The sequence below is a fragment of the Prosopis cineraria genome, unplaced genomic scaffold (genome assembly GCF_029017545.1).
Source record: "Prosopis cineraria cultivar Desert tree isolate PC_DT_omini unplaced genomic scaffold, ASM2901754v1 PC9, whole genome shotgun sequence".
NCBI lineage: Eukaryota > Viridiplantae > Streptophyta > Magnoliopsida > Fabales > Fabaceae > Prosopis > Prosopis cineraria.
Window position 1 is genome coordinate 23298362 of NW_026555340.1, and position 18208 is coordinate 23316569.

General features: G+C 32.1%; 2 protein-coding genes across 3 annotated transcripts; one reads left to right on the forward strand and one right to left on the reverse strand.

Moving 5' to 3' along the window:
- Positions 1-7229: 7229 nt before the first annotated feature.
- On the reverse strand, positions 7230-12492 carry LOC129320866 (nucleotide-sugar uncharacterized transporter 1). Of its 2 annotated transcripts, XM_054966521.1 has the most exons (8): positions 11995-12492; positions 10516-10667; positions 10182-10390; positions 10014-10107; positions 8866-9032; positions 8573-8743; positions 7897-7959; positions 7230-7749 (listed from the first exon to the last, which is right to left on the reverse strand). In XM_054966521.1, exons 1-8 carry the CDS (start codon positions 12065-12067, stop codon positions 7446-7448), a joined length of 1233 nt encoding a protein of 410 aa, XP_054822496.1. In that variant the 5' UTR covers positions 12068-12492; the 3' UTR covers positions 7230-7445. The 2 variants fall into 2 exon arrangements, with proteins under 2 accessions (XP_054822496.1, XP_054822497.1); XM_054966522.1 differs by lacking the exon at positions 7897-7959 and having other exon boundaries at positions 11995-12484.
- Positions 12493-17090: 4598 nt separating this feature from the next.
- On the forward strand, positions 17091-17931 carry LOC129320607 (uncharacterized). Its single transcript, XM_054966134.1, has one exon. The coding sequence runs from the start codon at positions 17202-17204 to the stop codon at positions 17736-17738; it is 537 nt and encodes a 178-aa protein (XP_054822109.1). The 5' UTR covers positions 17091-17201; the 3' UTR covers positions 17739-17931.
- Positions 17932-18208: the final 277 nt, after the last annotated feature.

The following is an 18208-nucleotide window of genomic DNA, read 5'->3' on the forward strand; positions in this document are numbered from 1 at the left end:
GGCTAAGCTAGTCCGTGAAGGATATGGCCACGTGATAGCCACTGGTTTTGTGTCGAAGGTACTAGGAGGGTATAAGGTTGGCATATGATTGTGCATATAAGTCTAGCCATATGATTGTTAGTTTTGTGAATTAGCATGTATTGAAGGAGCATGGTTGTTATTATTGCGACTCTGTATTATGCTTTACAAATAACATGATTATTGTGTCTTATGGACCCGTTCACATGGTTGTAGTTTTGTAAACTGTGGCTAAGTGTTTCATATGTATTATATGTATATTTGCCTATTTACATCTATCTATTTACAATTGATATACAACTGTATAGATTAGGTGAAACTTGGTTACAAGTGGTTGTACTCACCCCTTAATTCTCAATATTTTCAAAACTTAGCTCATCAGATCCGAATCAGGGAAAAACACACAGAGGCTTAGGATTGTGGAGTAATCCTCTATATGCCTCCTTTTTGTTGTTTTATGTGTATATGTTATCGTATTTTCCAACTAGAAACATTTGACGTTATTTTTGCACTACTTGCATTATTTTGTGTACAACTTGTGTATTTTATGCCATTTGAGACATTTTTTGAAAAAGTAGTCAAAATGAGTTTTGGTGTCCAACTTTTTATCGAGTAAGAGTTTGAGTATAAAGCCAGTGCCATTAGCTAGAGCTAGGAGAAAGCTCCGTGCAAATACCAAAACCCCCTCAATTGGACATCAAACGGAGATTTAGAACTCATCAAAAGTTTACTCCTTGTACTATCAAATGACAGCACTAATACTGTCAAATTCATACAATGTGCCGCAGCGCATGGCACAAAGAAGACAAATCGTGGCGCACATGTCACGAGCCATAGCCCACATGTCATTTTTTACATAAAATTCATTTTTAAGTTTTGAAACTCATGGTTTTAGGTCTCATTTAATTTCCAAGCTTCCGCATGATTTTCATACTCTGATTTGAATTTATTAACTAACGTTTGAGATTTAAAATGTGTATTTTGGGATTCCATTGTAAATAGTTCGAAAAAGTTTCTTTTACAGAATTTGTCAATTTTGGTAACCTTCAAGGGATAAACCCTTAATTACCTTGATTTTAAAGCAATGTGTGGTTAAGTAAGGGAGACCTTACAAGTAGCATCATTAGTAACATGAGTTGTAGCTCCACTTTCTAAGTACCATGATTCATCATTAACTATCTTAGGTGAAGCAAAGAACACCTCATTAAAATTAAAAGGACTAGAACCAGCTTCATAGTTCCTACGAGAGCCACTAGGTGGATTGAAATTTTTATCAAAACAACCAAAACAATCCTACACAGGGTGACCATGTTTGTCACAGAGCTGGCAAGGTAGTTTAGTACCATGGCCTATTCTTCCTTAGCCACCACAAAAACTTCTCCAGTTACCATGAGAGTTTTGAGCGGCAGCAAAATAAGCAAACTGAGTAGAAATGTTAAGTTAGGTAACCTAGTTGATTTGTTCTAGGTGAGATTTAAAAGTATAGCATGGTTTGAAACTCTATCTAACTTATTTCTTCTTTGATGTATGATAGCTGGACCATGATAGGATTATATTCACCATCTAGTCCAGCTAGAACTTGCAAGAAGAAATCTGCCTAAGGAATAGGACTTCCTGCTAATGCAAGACTTTCAAGAATATTCTTCAACTTAGTGAGATACTCATCCATTCACATCGCGCCCTCCTGATACATTGCAAATTAGTGCGCAGCATAAAGATATGAGCTTTGTTCTGAGCCCCAGCTACCTCAAACGTAGCTTTCCAAAGATCTGCAGCAAATGAAACTTGAGTCATCTGAGTATAAACTTGAAGAGTAATCATGTTGAGTAGTAAACCAAAAACTAGCTAATCTGTTGAGATCCAATCTTCAAACTCTGGGTTGAGTTTGGTCTCATTGTTGTTAATAACAAACTAAGGAGGGCAAATCTTAGTGCCATTAATGAAACCCCCTTAATAATGGGTAAAACATGGGTTTTCCAAAACAGATAATTAGTCCTGTCCAACTTGACAAAAATATTCTGAGTTAGGGTGGGCACCAATGAATTTTTAGCAAGAAGAAAAGTAGAAATGAATGAATTAGTAGACTATAAGGTAGATGATGATCTAGAGGATTCTTCTACCATGGCAATGTTCCTTTAGCTATGATACCAAGTTAAGATTTACATAGAAATAGAAAATGTAACAGTGGCGCATAAAGCTCTAAGTGTTGTATTCCATTTATAGAAACAATTTACAAAACCGTAATAATCCTGAGGGTGCCACGTATATACAAAAGATAAAGAATAAATGAATGATAAAAGAATAAGACAATCAAAATAATTAAGTGGACTTATCCTGAGTGGGCTTTCTTATCTTGGGCTTTGGCTTTAATTCAACAAAATTAATTGAGCACATTGAATATTGGCATTTAAAATCTAAAAATGATAACAAATTAAAAGAAGAAAGAAAAATGCGTTGACTTTTGTTTTTGTTGGGTATCTTTTAGGTCGTGAAATATATTTAAAATTTTCGAGCACAATTTCATTCAAACTAATTACAAACTCTAAAGATTCAATCAAATGAAGGTTAAGTCATGCATAGTCTTTTAAAATTGTAGGCTATGGGCACAAAAACTTTAATTTATGTGCTGAAAACTTTGACTGGGGGATTCAATTAAAAAAGGTTAAGTCATGCATAGTCTCTTAATAATTATTACAAGGGTAAGATTTCACATTTTCTAAATCAATAAATAATAAATTTTTATTAAAATTGAACTAAGTGAACACATTATTTTAAAAATGGTACCATTAAAATAAATATAAATTTAATTTCTTCGAAAGTCTATATTATTAAAAACATATATTTGTGATAAAAGTTGTTATGATTTTGTTATAATTTCAAATTTATTATCCAATCCGACTCAAATAAACTAATTTTATCAAAAATATCTTAATATTTAAACTGATCATTTTCTTAATGCTCTTTCCATCCTTTCAATTAATTTATGAATAGGAGATTATTTTAAAACAAACGACTGCCTCAATAATTATGGGACGAAACTTTTATGTGTGTGTTTATATCCTAAATTTTTTTTTTTTTGGATTTAAAAGAAACATTTGTACACTTCCCAATAAAAAGATGCTAATAGCTTTTTTTTTTTCAGAAAACCATGCCATTTCAATTTTGATATTCTCTCCTTTTCCACTTTACCTATATCACTCTTCTTTTGTCGTCGTCCTCAACCCTTCCCCTTATTTTTTTCCCCCCTCAAACACACAACCTTTTGCCTATGTAGACTCTCTTCTTCACATAGTCTTCTTCTTCATTATTTTTCTTCATTTTATATATCTTCCTCAACTTTCCTTCTTCATCCTTCATTACCATAGGGCCATGGAAGCTTCTCAAACGGCGGGAGCCATCGATTCTTACCGGAGCCATCTTCTTCAATCTCCTCCGGTGCAACTGCATTGTATAATTAATGGCTCCTTTGGTATGTTGCTGGAATTGGAGTTAGAGAAATAGACTAGAAATTGCATGTTTTGGTAATTAAGATGGAACTTGGAAATTTTTCCCTTTTCAGTTTGAATTAAGCCCAATGACCTGCCCAAATAAATTAAAAAATTTAGAGTCAAACTTAATAAAATAATACATTTTAATATTTTAGTTAGCCTAAATATCACGCTTGGCCTGAATACTCAATACCATTTTTTTAAGAACAAAACTTATATATTTAATCTTTTATACTTAAAGTGCTTATGTTCAACTAAATCAAGACTTGAATCATTTATAAATCATTTATTCTATAATAAATTATTCTATAAAAATTTCATTTGGCTCTTGGAAAACAACAGAGTGTGTTCGGCAAATCTCAAAGAAAGAAGAGGTCTTTCAAACTCGAGCGCATGTCTTTTTGGATGCAATGAGGAGGAGATAGCAATGCACATTGTTAGAGACTACAGAATTGCCAGGGATGTATGGAAATAGGTTATTAAAACAAAACACTGGCGCAATTTTATGCAGCAACATTGTCTTGATTGGATTCGATGGAATGCAAAGAATGATCTTGGAATTGATTCTGCAAAAAAGGCACCATGGACCATTACCTTTGCATATGTATGTTGGGAACTATGGACCGATAGATGCACAAATTTATTTGAAAATAAAGAACCAAAAATGAAGATTAGTATAAATAAATGCATCTGGAAACTATAACAAATTTCAATTTGATGGGAAGAATGAATGTGAAAAAATCCACTCTCAAACCAGTTGACAAGTGGCACCCTCTAGCCAAAGGTTTTGTTAGATTTGATGTTGATAGATCAGAACAAGCAAATAGGCTTGCCACTTGCGGAGGAATGGTGACAGATGAGAATGGCAACTGAGCTACAAGCTTTTGTAGCAAAAATTGGGCAACTTCCTTCTATGCTAGCGGAAAGGGTTCAAGCAGGTTGAAGTTTTTTCTAACTGTGTGGAAGCCATTAACCTCATAAATAGAGGCCATAATGATAACCATCTTTTCCATAACATTTTATCCTATGCTATTAGTATTTTAAATAGGAATTGATCTGTTTCCATTAGTTTTGTTTATAGAGACATTATTAGTGTTGCTCATAAGCTAAATAGGAAAGCTTATTTTAAGAAGAGTTGTTTTTGTATCTTTGATTATTCACCACCTTAAACTAATGTAGGGGGTGCATGATGATTGATTTGGACTCTCTTGTAGTCTGTTTGTCGTTTTCAGTTTTTCTTTTGTGAATGGTATTCAGTTTTATTCAAAAAAAATTATTGTTATCAATATTATTAACATATTTAAATCCACTTCTTTTGATTTGATTGGATAAAATACAGTAAACAGTGTTATTAAAAGCAAACTGGGTCAGCCGATTCGACTAATTGAACTGGGAACCAATTTTAAGTCCAATCTGATTGGAGTAAGAAATCAATCAATCTAAAAATTAGTCAAAAACTAATAAAATCAGTGGAACGAATGAAAAATCTGGTTGAGCCGACCTTGATATTTTTTAAATTTTAAAATTTTTTACTTCAAAAATTTAAATTTATATTCATAAACTACAATTTATACATACATATATATATATATATATATATAAGCATAATAAGCATTGATAAATGAAGAAAAATAAAAAAAAATACACTAAGTATGTATTGATAAATGAAGAAAAATAAAAAAAATACACTAAGTATGTATATACAGTTATACACATATATTTTGAAGCTATAAATTAAAAAATAAGTATATATATTGGATTTAAATGATAGAATATTAATGGACATTACCTTTTTTATTTTATATTATCTTGTTTAAAATTTAAAAATTCATTTTCATTATTATATATAATTATTTCCTTTTATTTTAAGCATATATTATTTAAAATATATCATTTATTTATGACCGTTAAACTAGATCATAATCCAATGATTGAACCATGAATTTGTACCTCAATCGGCTTAATGACTGATCCAGTTTTTTTAACATCGACATTAAATATAAAAAGTTAAGTATATAAATTTATTTATTTTAAGGCTAAAATTCATAAAACATTTGTGAATTTTGAAATAGTTACATATAACCCCTCTCACTTTTAAAAGTTTAAAATTAACTCCCTGACCTTTAATTTTATTTTTCAAAATCCCATATTATTAATTATATTATTTTTTCATGAGAGTTAAAATTTTATTCAATTAAAAAATGTTATTAAACAAAAATACTATATTATAAAACTATTTATGATAAATTTTTTATATTTTTTTGAATAGTTGAGGCATTGATAAAAAAAATTGTTATTATCATTGTATAAAATTTTAAATATTTATGTTTATACTAATTTTATTCTTTTTTTGTTATCAATAGTGCATAATTTTATTATTTTAAAAGATAAATTTTTATTTACATTTTCATGTTAGATTAATGTAATTCACATGGCTAAAATATTTAAAATTTTAAATATTATCATGTTAAATTATTTTATCTTTTAATAATAGAAAACTATGCACCATTAATAATAAAAAATATATAAAACTAATATAAAAGTAAATATTTAAAATTTTATATGGTGATAATAACATTTGTTTTGGCTACTATCAAAAAAACATAAGAAATTAATTAACCATATTTTTTTCAATATAATATCTTGTTTAATAACATTTTTTAATTGAATGACATTTTAATCCTCATGGAAAAAAAACATAATTAATAATAGAAAGTTTTGAAAAACAAAATTAAAAGTTAGAGGGTAATTTTAAAATTTTAAAGATGAGAAAAATTATATACAACTGTCTCAAAGTTCAAAAAATTTTATGTATTTTAACTTTATTTTAATTTGACTGGATAAAAATATATTAAGTATATAAGACTAAATATATGAATCTTGAATTGATCTCCACGACCATGGCAGGAGAGGATGAAGGAAAGGGTTGACTGTTGAGAAAGATGGAATGATACAAAAGAAAAAAATTAATGAAAAGGAGTTTCTGGGGGAGGGACGAAAAAAAAAAAAAGGAGAAAAGGATGGAAAAAGAAGAGTGAAAAAGTGACTGTGTCTAGAAGACAATCTACATAGGAGAGAAGTTGTGCTAGAAAAAAGATGGAGAAGGCTTGATGAGAGAAGAGACAAGTCATTAGAAAATGAGAGTATCAAAATTGAACATAAAAAACTTTCCAACTGTTCCTTCTTATCCTTATCATAAATCATTTTCAACCACCGAATCAGAATTACTAAAAAATAGTTAACTCATTAAATCGTCTCAAGATTAAAAATATTTCAATTTTGCCCGTGTTCCAGAGAAAGAGAAACATAACGTTTGAGTAATTTGCTGCGGATAAAATTGAAAAAATGTTAATTAATAATATTTTATGGAACTTATATTAAATACCAAGAAATTCTTCCACAATGTCACCTGTAATAGACAACTGAGGAGTATTTAGTTTCTTTTTAAATAAAGGAGTAAATAAAGTGAATAAATGGTCCCTTTTGCTTATAATTGTGACCAAGGATCCTCCCTCTATTTTTGCTGATACATTTCGACAGGGTACTATTCTAATCGTAAGATCCACTTGAATATATACTTTTTAAACATTAAAACAAGAATAATGATAATTATTAGTTAACTTTCAAATACTAGATTAATGACACTAAAAGAAGAAAATTGAAATGAGTGCATGCCATAAAAATATTCTGATTTCTGTTAAAAGAATGCAGAAACAGTATCAATAATGAAAACCAGACTACTATAACTTTGGTGAAGAATCCGCCAAAACATCCATTTATACAAGCGGTGTTCATTCATACAAATAAACATATTTTGTCAACACTGAAAATGGTTAGAGACAATCCTAGGAATCAGAAAGAAAGAATGAGTTGTTCTTGGTTAATACCTTAATCATGTCATATCCATGATCCCATGTAATGCAGCGTTAGGCTTTCTTGTTAGACAGATTCTGCACCGTAATGTCCATCGTGAATGGAGTTGCCGTTTTCTTTGCCGAGCTTGGAGTTGCCATTTTCTTTGCCGAGTTTCGATTTTGGTAAAGCCGATGTCTGACGAGGAGATACCTTCATCGATTGCGAGTTCATATTAAGGTAAGCATAAACAGACATGCCGGCGATCGCTGTAAATGCTCCACAGATACTGGTTTTGCCGGGATTAGATCCAAACAGGTAGTAATTTCCCAGAAGGAGGACACAGGTTTTAAACTGCCCAAGAACAACGTGCGAGATCGCTGATGTGGCACTGTGACAACAATAAAGAAGAGGGAAAACACATCAGAAAAGAGAAGAAAAATAAAAAGCAATTAGCAGAAGAATAACATACTGTAATGTTCTCAATGGTGAGTAGAGACTAAAAGAAAAAAAGATAACAGAGTACTATGAGTGTGACCTGTCATTTAGCAAGAATTCAGAGAAATTCTCTTTGCCTCCCAAGAGACAGAAGTCCACCAAACTAATTACAGAGACAAACATGTCAAAGATTCCACAGAAACGTGTCTTAACCTCCTCAAATGTTTATTAATCAATGGTTTAGGGGACAGACTTTCCTTTCGGTCCTTATTATGAGGACATTTCCTATGGCCCTTAATAAAAGATACTTTGTCTAAAGTATTAATTTTCCCCCTAAATGTCCTTTTACTTTGACGTCTCCTTACCAACTAAACAATCTCCTCCAATTAATTAATTTCATTCAGGGTAATTTTGATATTTTAAAAGCTTTAACTAATTTTAACTAAATCCCTTAATCTATGCAATGTAGTTAATAAGTCTTTAAAATAAGGACAGGAGGAAGTATCTACCTGAAATGTTTCCAATAATTTGTGAAACTAATGCAATGATTGGTAGATACAAAAGTGTTTTTCAAAAGGGGGAAAAAAAAGGAAAAACGTAACAATTTCATTTGCTTTCTATATACATCCTCTATTTCTTTTCTAGAAAATACTTTTTTTTTAATTACTAGAAAATACTTTTCCATTTACTAAATATGCACTAACTGAACACGCAGCATCATTCACTATATAAACCAATACACTGTAAGCCAACAAACAGATATGGTTAACACTCACCCAAGTGCTAAAGCACCAGACCACTGAAGCAAGAATCCAAGAATAGCTGATGCAAAAATCACCAGTGTGTTCTGAAGGTTCCAATTGAAGGAAAGTACACCTGGAGGATCTAAGCAGGGCAACATAGCAGCCAGGAAAATCAACGTAATAGGTGTTGTTTTCCACATCAACCTGTTGATCAATCCACGAATCATGCACAATACAGAAAAAAGAATCCGAGATGAAAATCAACATTAGGGTTTGGGAGGAGGAGGTGAGGGCAAGAATATATATAAATGTTGTCAATAGCTTACGCCAAAGCAGTCCAGTTCTCTTGCTGCTGCAGTCTAGACCAAAGGATTTTGTTCACAGCACTGGGTATAATCCAGGCCACTGCAACACAAGCGCCAAATACATGGAACTGCAGATCAGTCACCGTAGCCACTGCAACTCCAATAGATACCACAGCGAGTGCTAAAGCCTGTAAATTTTCAAACTTGCATTATGCACTTCAATCAGCAATGATCTAAGCGCGAAATTCCCAAATACACTGTCACCTAAGGTCAGCTCAGGTAGTAAAGGTAGGATGGGGTGTGGGTACTGGGTAGAGGTTAAGAGTTTGAACCATAGTCTGGAAATCTGAGTTAATCTGCCTCGTTGAACCGTTGAACCAGTGTCTTGACTGGTTTAATATGGTTCAACCACGCACGAATGATTTGTGAGTGTAGAGTAGAGGCCAAGAATAGAAAATAAGATTTTCAGTAACAGATTCCTGAAGCCATGAAGTATGCTACAAGTATGATCAGAGAAGCACATTATAGCTATGTAAAATAACCTTAACAGGCATGATTCACCTTATCTTCTGAAAAAAGAAAAAATACAGGTCCGGTAGAGGTGTAAGAAGGAACTTCAACAGATATACTTGTTTTATAAATGAGTCATTTTTTAAATAAGAAATGGAGTGAAGTAATGATGTAATCCCTAAAAGATCACACTCTCCCTCCAATTTGATCTTCTAAAGATATAGTCTCTCAGTTTAGTCCTTGAAATATCAGTTTCCTCTAAATTTGATCATGCAAAGATGAAATTTCTCTTTTTAGTCCTCCAAACATTTTTCTTCACCTCAAAATGGTCCCTTTGAGAATCATTTTGACCCTCTTTTCAGGATCATTTTGATTCAGGGACTAAATTGAAATGTTTTATTATTATTTTTTTTTTTAAGGACCAAATTAAGAGGATAGTGATCTTTCAAAGGCTAAGTTGAGAGGTTTCAATGTTGGACTCAAATTAAGAGGATGGAACTACATTGTTAATTTGCTCAAACAGAAAAGGTCAAAATAAGCAAATTTCACAAATTAGTCACAAAACCACAAACCCTATAGGGCACAATAGGGTGATACACATTCTTATAAATTATATTTATTGTCAGATATATGTTCACGGACAAAATGAAGGAACGTACCTTGGCCATAGAAACTCTCTTCGTATACAGTATAAATTCAGCCAGAACTATTGACGGTGTTACTGCAATCTTAGCCATCTGATAGAAACCAATGCTGTACATATAGAAATTAAATTCAGAGTATAAAAAAGAAAATTTATAATATAGAAATGTGAATATTTACCTTACCTATTATATTTTAAGCTGACATTAGCAAGGCCGGTTGAAAGAGACATGACAAATCCAAGAGTAAATAAACTTGACATTTGGGTCGATTTTGAGGAAGGAGATGCAGGGAGAAGAGAAAAGGTTTTTAGTACAGCCATGAAGAACCAGCTCACCAGATAGTGAATTAGTGTGAGAAAAATAGGAAATCTGAAATTAACAGTTTGAAGCACCTGAAAAGAATAAGCAAAAGAAAACGAAGAATAAGAAATAAGTCAAGAATGTCAGCAACATGCTATTTGAAATTTCAACATATTATGCAGGTTAATCAAATAGAGGGAAACGTGAGCATACAAACCATTTTATTCATGAAAATAATACCAACGGCAACCAGAAAATTGAAGGAAAGTGCAACAGCAGGACCACAAATACGCTGCTGCTGACGCTTTGCACCTTCAGAGGAGCGAAATTCATTAAAAAGAGACGCTCTTAACTCTTCCAGTGCTCTTCCTGCAATGAGCCATAGTGGATAATAAAAGATATCAGGGAAGGCTACATTACTGCAACATGGAGTGCCATCAATTCGTAATTTTTCATTTAATCTCCATGATAGATAGGCTAAAGCAAAATGACAACTATACCACAAAACATGAAAGTGAATTTTATTTAAATTAGAATAAAGATCCCACAACTTTATAAGAACCAATTATGTAAAAAGAGAAGAAAATTACACATGCATGATGACCACCAAGAACTGCAAGATAATCAAAAAGTAGCTAAAATCTTAAACTAGACGTTACAGGATAATTGCAATTAACACATGTACAAATCATCTGTCAAACAAAAGAAATAGAATCATATGCTAGTCAGCATATGATGACTAACCATGTAAGCGTTGGGAACTTAGCCTGTGAAATAAAATAAAAATCCCATTAGGCATAGATATGAAGGTAACATTCTATCTTTGACAAACCAGTGGAGGTTTCATATTCGAAATTTAGATGTAAACTCAATTTCTACCATGGTGAAGGCATTTATTGGAATTAGATGAAAGTGAAGATGGTGGGTAAGAATCAGCTCCAAAATGAAACTGTTTCAGCCTTTCAGGTACTCAAGGATATAGAGGTCTCAGAGACAGCGAAAGATTAGGAAGAAGTGGATTTACAATAGAATTCTTGACTTTAACTGTTTGCAGAGCATCAAAAAGAAAACATGAAAGTAAATCCCAAGATCAAACAGAATTTGTCCCCAGATGATGAACCAAAGTTTTCAGCAACAGTAACAGGAAATAAGTTGATTGCATTTATATTGAAAGCAAAAGTGTGAGTCGAATGACCAACGCATATGCGAGATAGACTGATTGGACCTTGCTTTATGGGTAGAGAAGCATCCAATGCGACCAGAATTGGTCAGAACTCGGAAGCTTCAATGTCTACTAAAATGACAGAACAACGCTCACCATGAAATAGCCTACCATCAGAAGTTCAGAACTTAATACACAACTAGAATACACTAAACGAGCATCAGTAAGCTATGTTGTGTGCCAGGAACACAGAGCAGAAAAACCCACACAGCCAAAGACAATTGAAAGGTCCGAAAATATAATGGTAAATTGTATATTAGGACAATAAAGCAGAGAAACTCTCACAACCAAAGATTATAAGCATTATACCATCAAAACCTGCAACACTAAATGAGGTCCAAAATACACCGAGAATGTGAAACGAATCCCAGCAAACAAGCGAAAAATTTGAACACTAGGATGACAGATTCTGAGTAAAGATTGACAGCCACTAACTAACAGTGATGATGTTGATCAGAAAACAAAAAGCCCTACCTTTTTCCCCCGCATCGCTGTCTTTGCGCTTGAGAATCTTCCTAACATCTTTTCTTATTAAGAAATTTAACATCTCAGCTCAGATTAGCAACACTCCCTTCCAGAACTCAAATGGGTATGCTCCTCTTGGAACCCTAGAGAGCAAAATAAGGGTGTGTAGTGATATTGCCTGAGTATTGAGTGAGCTAACTAAAACCCAGAATACTGCAAAATGCGAAGTGTCATCCCGCTTGGCTGTTTTAGCAGCTTACTGGTTTTAATATTTCAGTGCTTGATATAGTAGAGGGTAGCAACCATATAGAGAGGAACGGGAAAAAGACAAGAGGTATTAGCAAATGAGGAAGAAAGAGCAAAATGGGATAGGAGACACGTGGATTTAAAAGATGCCGGAAATGGCGGAAAATGGCAGCTGTCGGCTGAGATTGATTGTGAACTTTCAGTGAATCACGCTCTCACCGACCGACACCGCGAATTGAAACAAATTTCATGCATTGCTCTTTTACACTGCACACAAACCAAAAACATTAACATTAAAAAATTATTAGAATTAGGATTCTCCGTTTGTCATGTTGTGCAGTGTAGGTGCGAACTGTGAAGTGCGGTATTTTGCAGAATCCAATAACCATTCATTCGTTGACTGATACGTTGTCGTAGGTAGAATGATCCCAGAGCAGATGCTCACTGAATTTTGAAAAGCATCAATTAGCAATTCAACTGACGGATTTCGTTGGTTTAAAAAAAAAAAAAAAAAACTCACGGATTTCACTGTGTACTGTTAGGTAAATTTTGTTCATCCTGTACTCTATTTTTTATCGTTTGAGAAAAATTTGTTGACAAACATTCTCTGATATTAAAAAATGTTTATAAAAATATTTCCAGATCATCAATTAATAAAATTTTATTAATGACAAGATTTGTTCATATGACATGTAGTAAATAATGGGTCAAAATTTTACCAAAGTGGGATTTAACAGCAGGATTTAATTGGTTATGGCCTTATCGGTACTATTATCATTACCTTTTTTTTTTTTTGGATAACTGTACTATTATCATTACCAGCTAGAAAATCTATATTTTATTCATTTATAAAAATTATTTTTTCATATTTTTATTCATTTATGAAAAAATTAAAGAAAAACGATAATAAAAAGTGTAATTAAAAAATAACGTTAATAAAATTTTATTTTTATCAAAACATCTATATTTTAGAATGTTAAATTTCTCTCAAATATATTTTATAAATTAGGATAAAGAGTTTTACTTGATGATCTACTAGCAGAATTATAAATTATATTCTTAACCGTGCACACAATTGTAAGTTTTTTTGTGTTAAATTAGAAACAAAAAAAATTAAATAGTATATTTATTGTATTGAACGGTATTTTTACTGCACTAAACAGTTTTTTTACTGTACAAGGAACAGTAATTTTATTTATAAAAGGGAAGATTAGTCATGCTTTTTAAGATTATTTTAGTGGAGAGGATTTCCATTTTCCGATAACTTTATACGGTGCTATTGCGATAAGATTGTTTAATTAAAATATGAGAAAAATATTTATGGCCAAAAAAAATATGAGAAAAATATAATTTTTTTTCTAATAAGGACACGATATTTCTATTCAAAATATGAAATAGCTGGAAATGGATATTCCTTTTCAGTTGATGCTGCTTTGACAGGGACAACAATGGCAATAAATTAATTTCTTTCATTGCTCGGCTATTTATTTTATTTGCCATTGAAGGGAAAGGGACCTATATGGAGAGCTAGTTAACGTATATGAATAGTATTGGATGAACCACATTTAAGTTCAGGAGAATGAGGTAATTTTTAATGGGATTTAAATTTAATAACTATAGTTAGTACAAGCACTCTAAATTTTTAAAATTTATATCAATAATTATAACTTATATTTCACTTAAAATTAATAAATAGATAAGTTTATTTAAATTATTAATTTAAATTTTAACGACTCAAATAATATAAGTACTCAATATCTATACTAAATATAATTATTAAATTCAAATTCATTTTAATAGACTAAGTTTGAAATCTTTATCACAGGAGTTTATATTTAAAATTCAATCGTGTTTAAAAAAAGATTGCCTTTCATAAAATGGTGATATATATATATATATATATATATGTAATTAGTATTATAATTACGAATCATCCAATTAATTAAAATAATTAATGCAATCACTATCGCAAATTTATCATGCATGAATGAAAGAATCATCATCATAGTGGTTCATAATTATTAACTGTGCAATGATTTAAGAATATCAAAATTTAATATAATCAATAAGAACTTTTCGCTTTCAAAATGGAACCTTTTGAAACAAATCCATGGGGGAATAAATGTTAATTAGTTACAAAATCTAGCAGCCACTTGTTTTCCTAATGTTTAAATTAATTAATTAATAAATGAGCCTAAAAAGGGGAAGGTGATTTCACATGATTTCATTTATTTTTTGCAAGATATGCACATGACTTTCTTATTCCATATCAAGCACCCCAATTTATATCCTTCATAGTTTTTCTTTTGTCCCTTTTGGGTTGGCCTCCAAAACTCCAGACAACAACGGCAACAGCAACAAGGACTCTCACATGTGAAATATCACATGTCTTGTTTAGTTATTATTAATCATTACTTCTTTCAACTGTCTACAAGCTTCGTGCCAAATGGGCTAAAATTACAATAATGTTTAAGTGTTCAATTTTCTCTTTCTTTCTTTTTTTTTAATTTTAAATTGGGTTTTGGTTTGTAACAAGAGCGGCCTGGCTTGGTATATCAATGAGTTTGGAGTGTACCAGAAGTATTGAAATTGAAAAATATTGTCAAGTGTTGTGTACCAATATTTAGGAGCTTAGAGTGCCCCTAAGCATGCCTTCTAATGATATCAGAGGTAAGGTCATGATTTTTGACTAATTATTTATTTAAAAAAATTCATGTTCGTTTAGAATGGTTGAGAATAAAATGAAATGGAATTACAAGGAATGGAAAGGGATAAAATGTTGATTACCATGAAATATTTTTGGCATGTTATAAAAAAAGATAAAATGAAATTTATTTTTTCATAAAAATAGATGTGAAGGAAGGTTGGCTATGTGAAGTAACAAGAGATCAGGGGTGAGAGCATTGTGCATATTTGGTTGATTATTTAGCAGTAGAAAAGAGAATTGATCTAAAAAGTTATTCAATATTTAATAGGTAGAAAAGTTTTTTCTATAAAGAACAAAATAATAAATGCATCTGTTTCATTTTCTTTTTAAATATATTCTACATTTTCTTTCTAGAAAATATATTTTCATATACTAAACATATTGATAGTTAAGGATAAAAATAGGTTAGATTGAGTTAGACTTTGATCAAATAAGTACAAGCTTGTGTAGTAGCTCAAAGGCTTAAACCTAACATAAAGTTATATAAGTTTTTTTTTTTCATGGCTCATGCTTGAATTTATTTAAAACCTCGGCTAACTTGAAAACCTATTTAAAAAATTAACTTAAAAATAAGCCTTTTAAATATATTTACATTATTAGTTTTAAATATATCAAATGTGCTTTAGAAATATTAAAGTTTATATTTATATAACATGATTTATCAATTTCAATATATAATAGTTAAGATAACTTTTTAACTACAATATAATAATAAAATAACAACATTAAAATCAACATATATAAGTTCAATCTAATTGAAAATATAACTAAAAATAAAAAAATAGATCGTTTAAAATTAAATGGTGAAATTAATATATATTTATGACCGGCTTAGTAGGTTTGTAAGCTAGACCTAACTTATTTAACTAAATAAGCCTAACTAAAAACTCAAATCTGACTTGATCTTGTTTAATAAATAAGTTATGTTAGGTTTATTGTAGGTCAAGCCGTAACCTGACCAATTTTTATATCAATAATAGACAACTGAATATACTTTCACGTGGGAATGTAACATGAATTTTTAAGAATTGAGATTCCTTGTAATCAAGACAAGCCATTTATTCTTCAGCCTCGAAAGTCATCAAATCGCAAGCATGTGAGTGTAATTTTTCTACTCCCTTTCATAAAAGGAGAACGGATTTCAAACCCATTGATTGCCTATTTATTTGACTTATCTGCATCCACCAGCTTCTTCATGTTAAAGATGAGCCAACCTTTTATATCCTTTCATGAGCTTTTATCCAAACTTGGTGTTGCGTGATAACAATCTATTTTCTTCTTCATATTAAGATGAGTCAACCTTTTATGGCCCTTTATGAGCTTTTATCCAAATTTGGTTTGCATGAAGACAATTGTGGAGTACATGGAGACCTCATTTCCTCTATCACATGGAGCTATCCACGATGCAAGTTTGTCACCACTTCCCTCTTCCTTCATTTATTTCTCATTAATTTTTTTTGTCACAATATTACTATCACAACTATCATGATTACTGCCATCACTACTATTATCACTAACATGACCACCACTACCACCACTTTTTATGTTATAAAGTTTGAAATTATCGCCAACAACAACTAATATTATTTAATGAAGGATTAAGAAGAAAGAATATTCAAAGTGCTTTATGCAAAGCTATAGGTATCTTAAACTATATTATGGTGCAATTTTGCCTATTAATTTTAAAAAATAGTGTAAAAATCCTCAATCTATAGCAAAGACACATATCAAAAAAATGATATATTTTTTTTCTTATAATAAGATTAGTGTAATCAATAATAGTGAGTCAAGTGAAAAGAACTCAATTTTCATTAAATAAGGTTGATAATTTAGACATTTTTGTAAATGAAAAGAATTATATTGAAATATTTAAGTTCCATAATACTTGAACATGATTTGTAGTAGTAGACATTAGATAATTGTATTTCCCATAATATGAGACTCGAAATTAAATTAGCATCTTGCCTTTTTTCCCCTGAACAAAATTTTAATTTAATTTAAATTTGAAATTGGGCCAAATGTAGGATATGTTTCAGCCCACCCCATAAACATAGTCCCTATTTTTTCATCATCTTCGTGGCCCAAATTGCCCTTGACCAAAAACATATTGTCCTCCGATCCTGAGTGGAATCCGAGGTCTACAGGCACATAATAAGGACTAAAAACTCGGAGAAGAGTCGTTCACTCGCAGTGGGGGCACGGGAAGCAAGTGCCATCTTCCACGTTGATTTCCTTCGATTCTTCACTGACGCGACCCGCGAAGATGCCGCCCAAACCCGAAACTCAAGCTCTTCACGGCTCTTCTTCCTCCACCGTCGCCGATTCGCCGTCCTCCACCACCATGGATCCACTCTTTCACATTGTCCGGATCCTTCCCTTTAGCTTCCTCCGCCCGCCTCGCCTCCGCCTCAAGCTCCCATCTTTCACCCTCCCATCTCCCATGACTGTCTTCGCCCTAGTCCTCCTTACCTACTTCATGGTTGTCTCCGGCATCGTCTACGACGTCATCGTCGAGCCCCCTGGCATCGGGTCCACCCAGGATCCTTACACTGGCGCCGTGCGGCCCGTTGTTTTCATGCCCGGACGCGTCAACGGCCAGTACATCATCGAAGGACTATCCTCTGGCTTCATGGTCGTGCTCGGTGGGATCGGAATTGTCCTATTGGATCTCTCTTTGGATCGCAACCGTGCGAAAAGTGTCAAGGTTTCTTACGCCTCCGCCGGCGTCTTCTCTGTCCTGCTTGCTTATGTGATGAGTATGCTTTTCATTCGTATCAAGATCCCGGGCTATCTTAGATGAATTTTGCTCAATTTCATGTTAGAGAACTGGGTTTAAGTTATGCGTCTTCAATTGCAAACATTGTTAGATTTAATTATGCCAGTGCCCATACTTCCCTTTTGCATTCTGTAGTTTGTTGTACTCTTTGGATTACGTAAGTCCCGATGGTAATTCGACTTGATTTGATATCTATAGCCTAAGTACCTATTATATACCAAGGTGTTTATTTTCACTGTTCTTTTTTGATAGAATTTTCATTTTTTTCAATAGAATTTTCACTGTTTTTTAATGCGTAATGCTTATGCGTATAAGAATTAGGCGTATAAGGGTATTGCAGTAATGCATGCGTATATGATAGGCTAGATTCTGATGCTTGCTTCCGTGCCACTTCAGTTTGAATGTAGAAGTATTAGCTGCTGTTCAATTTTTTGTGCTTTCGCGGCCAAGTGTGTATATTTTTGACGAAGAGACATATTTTGTGGCCAGTGCAC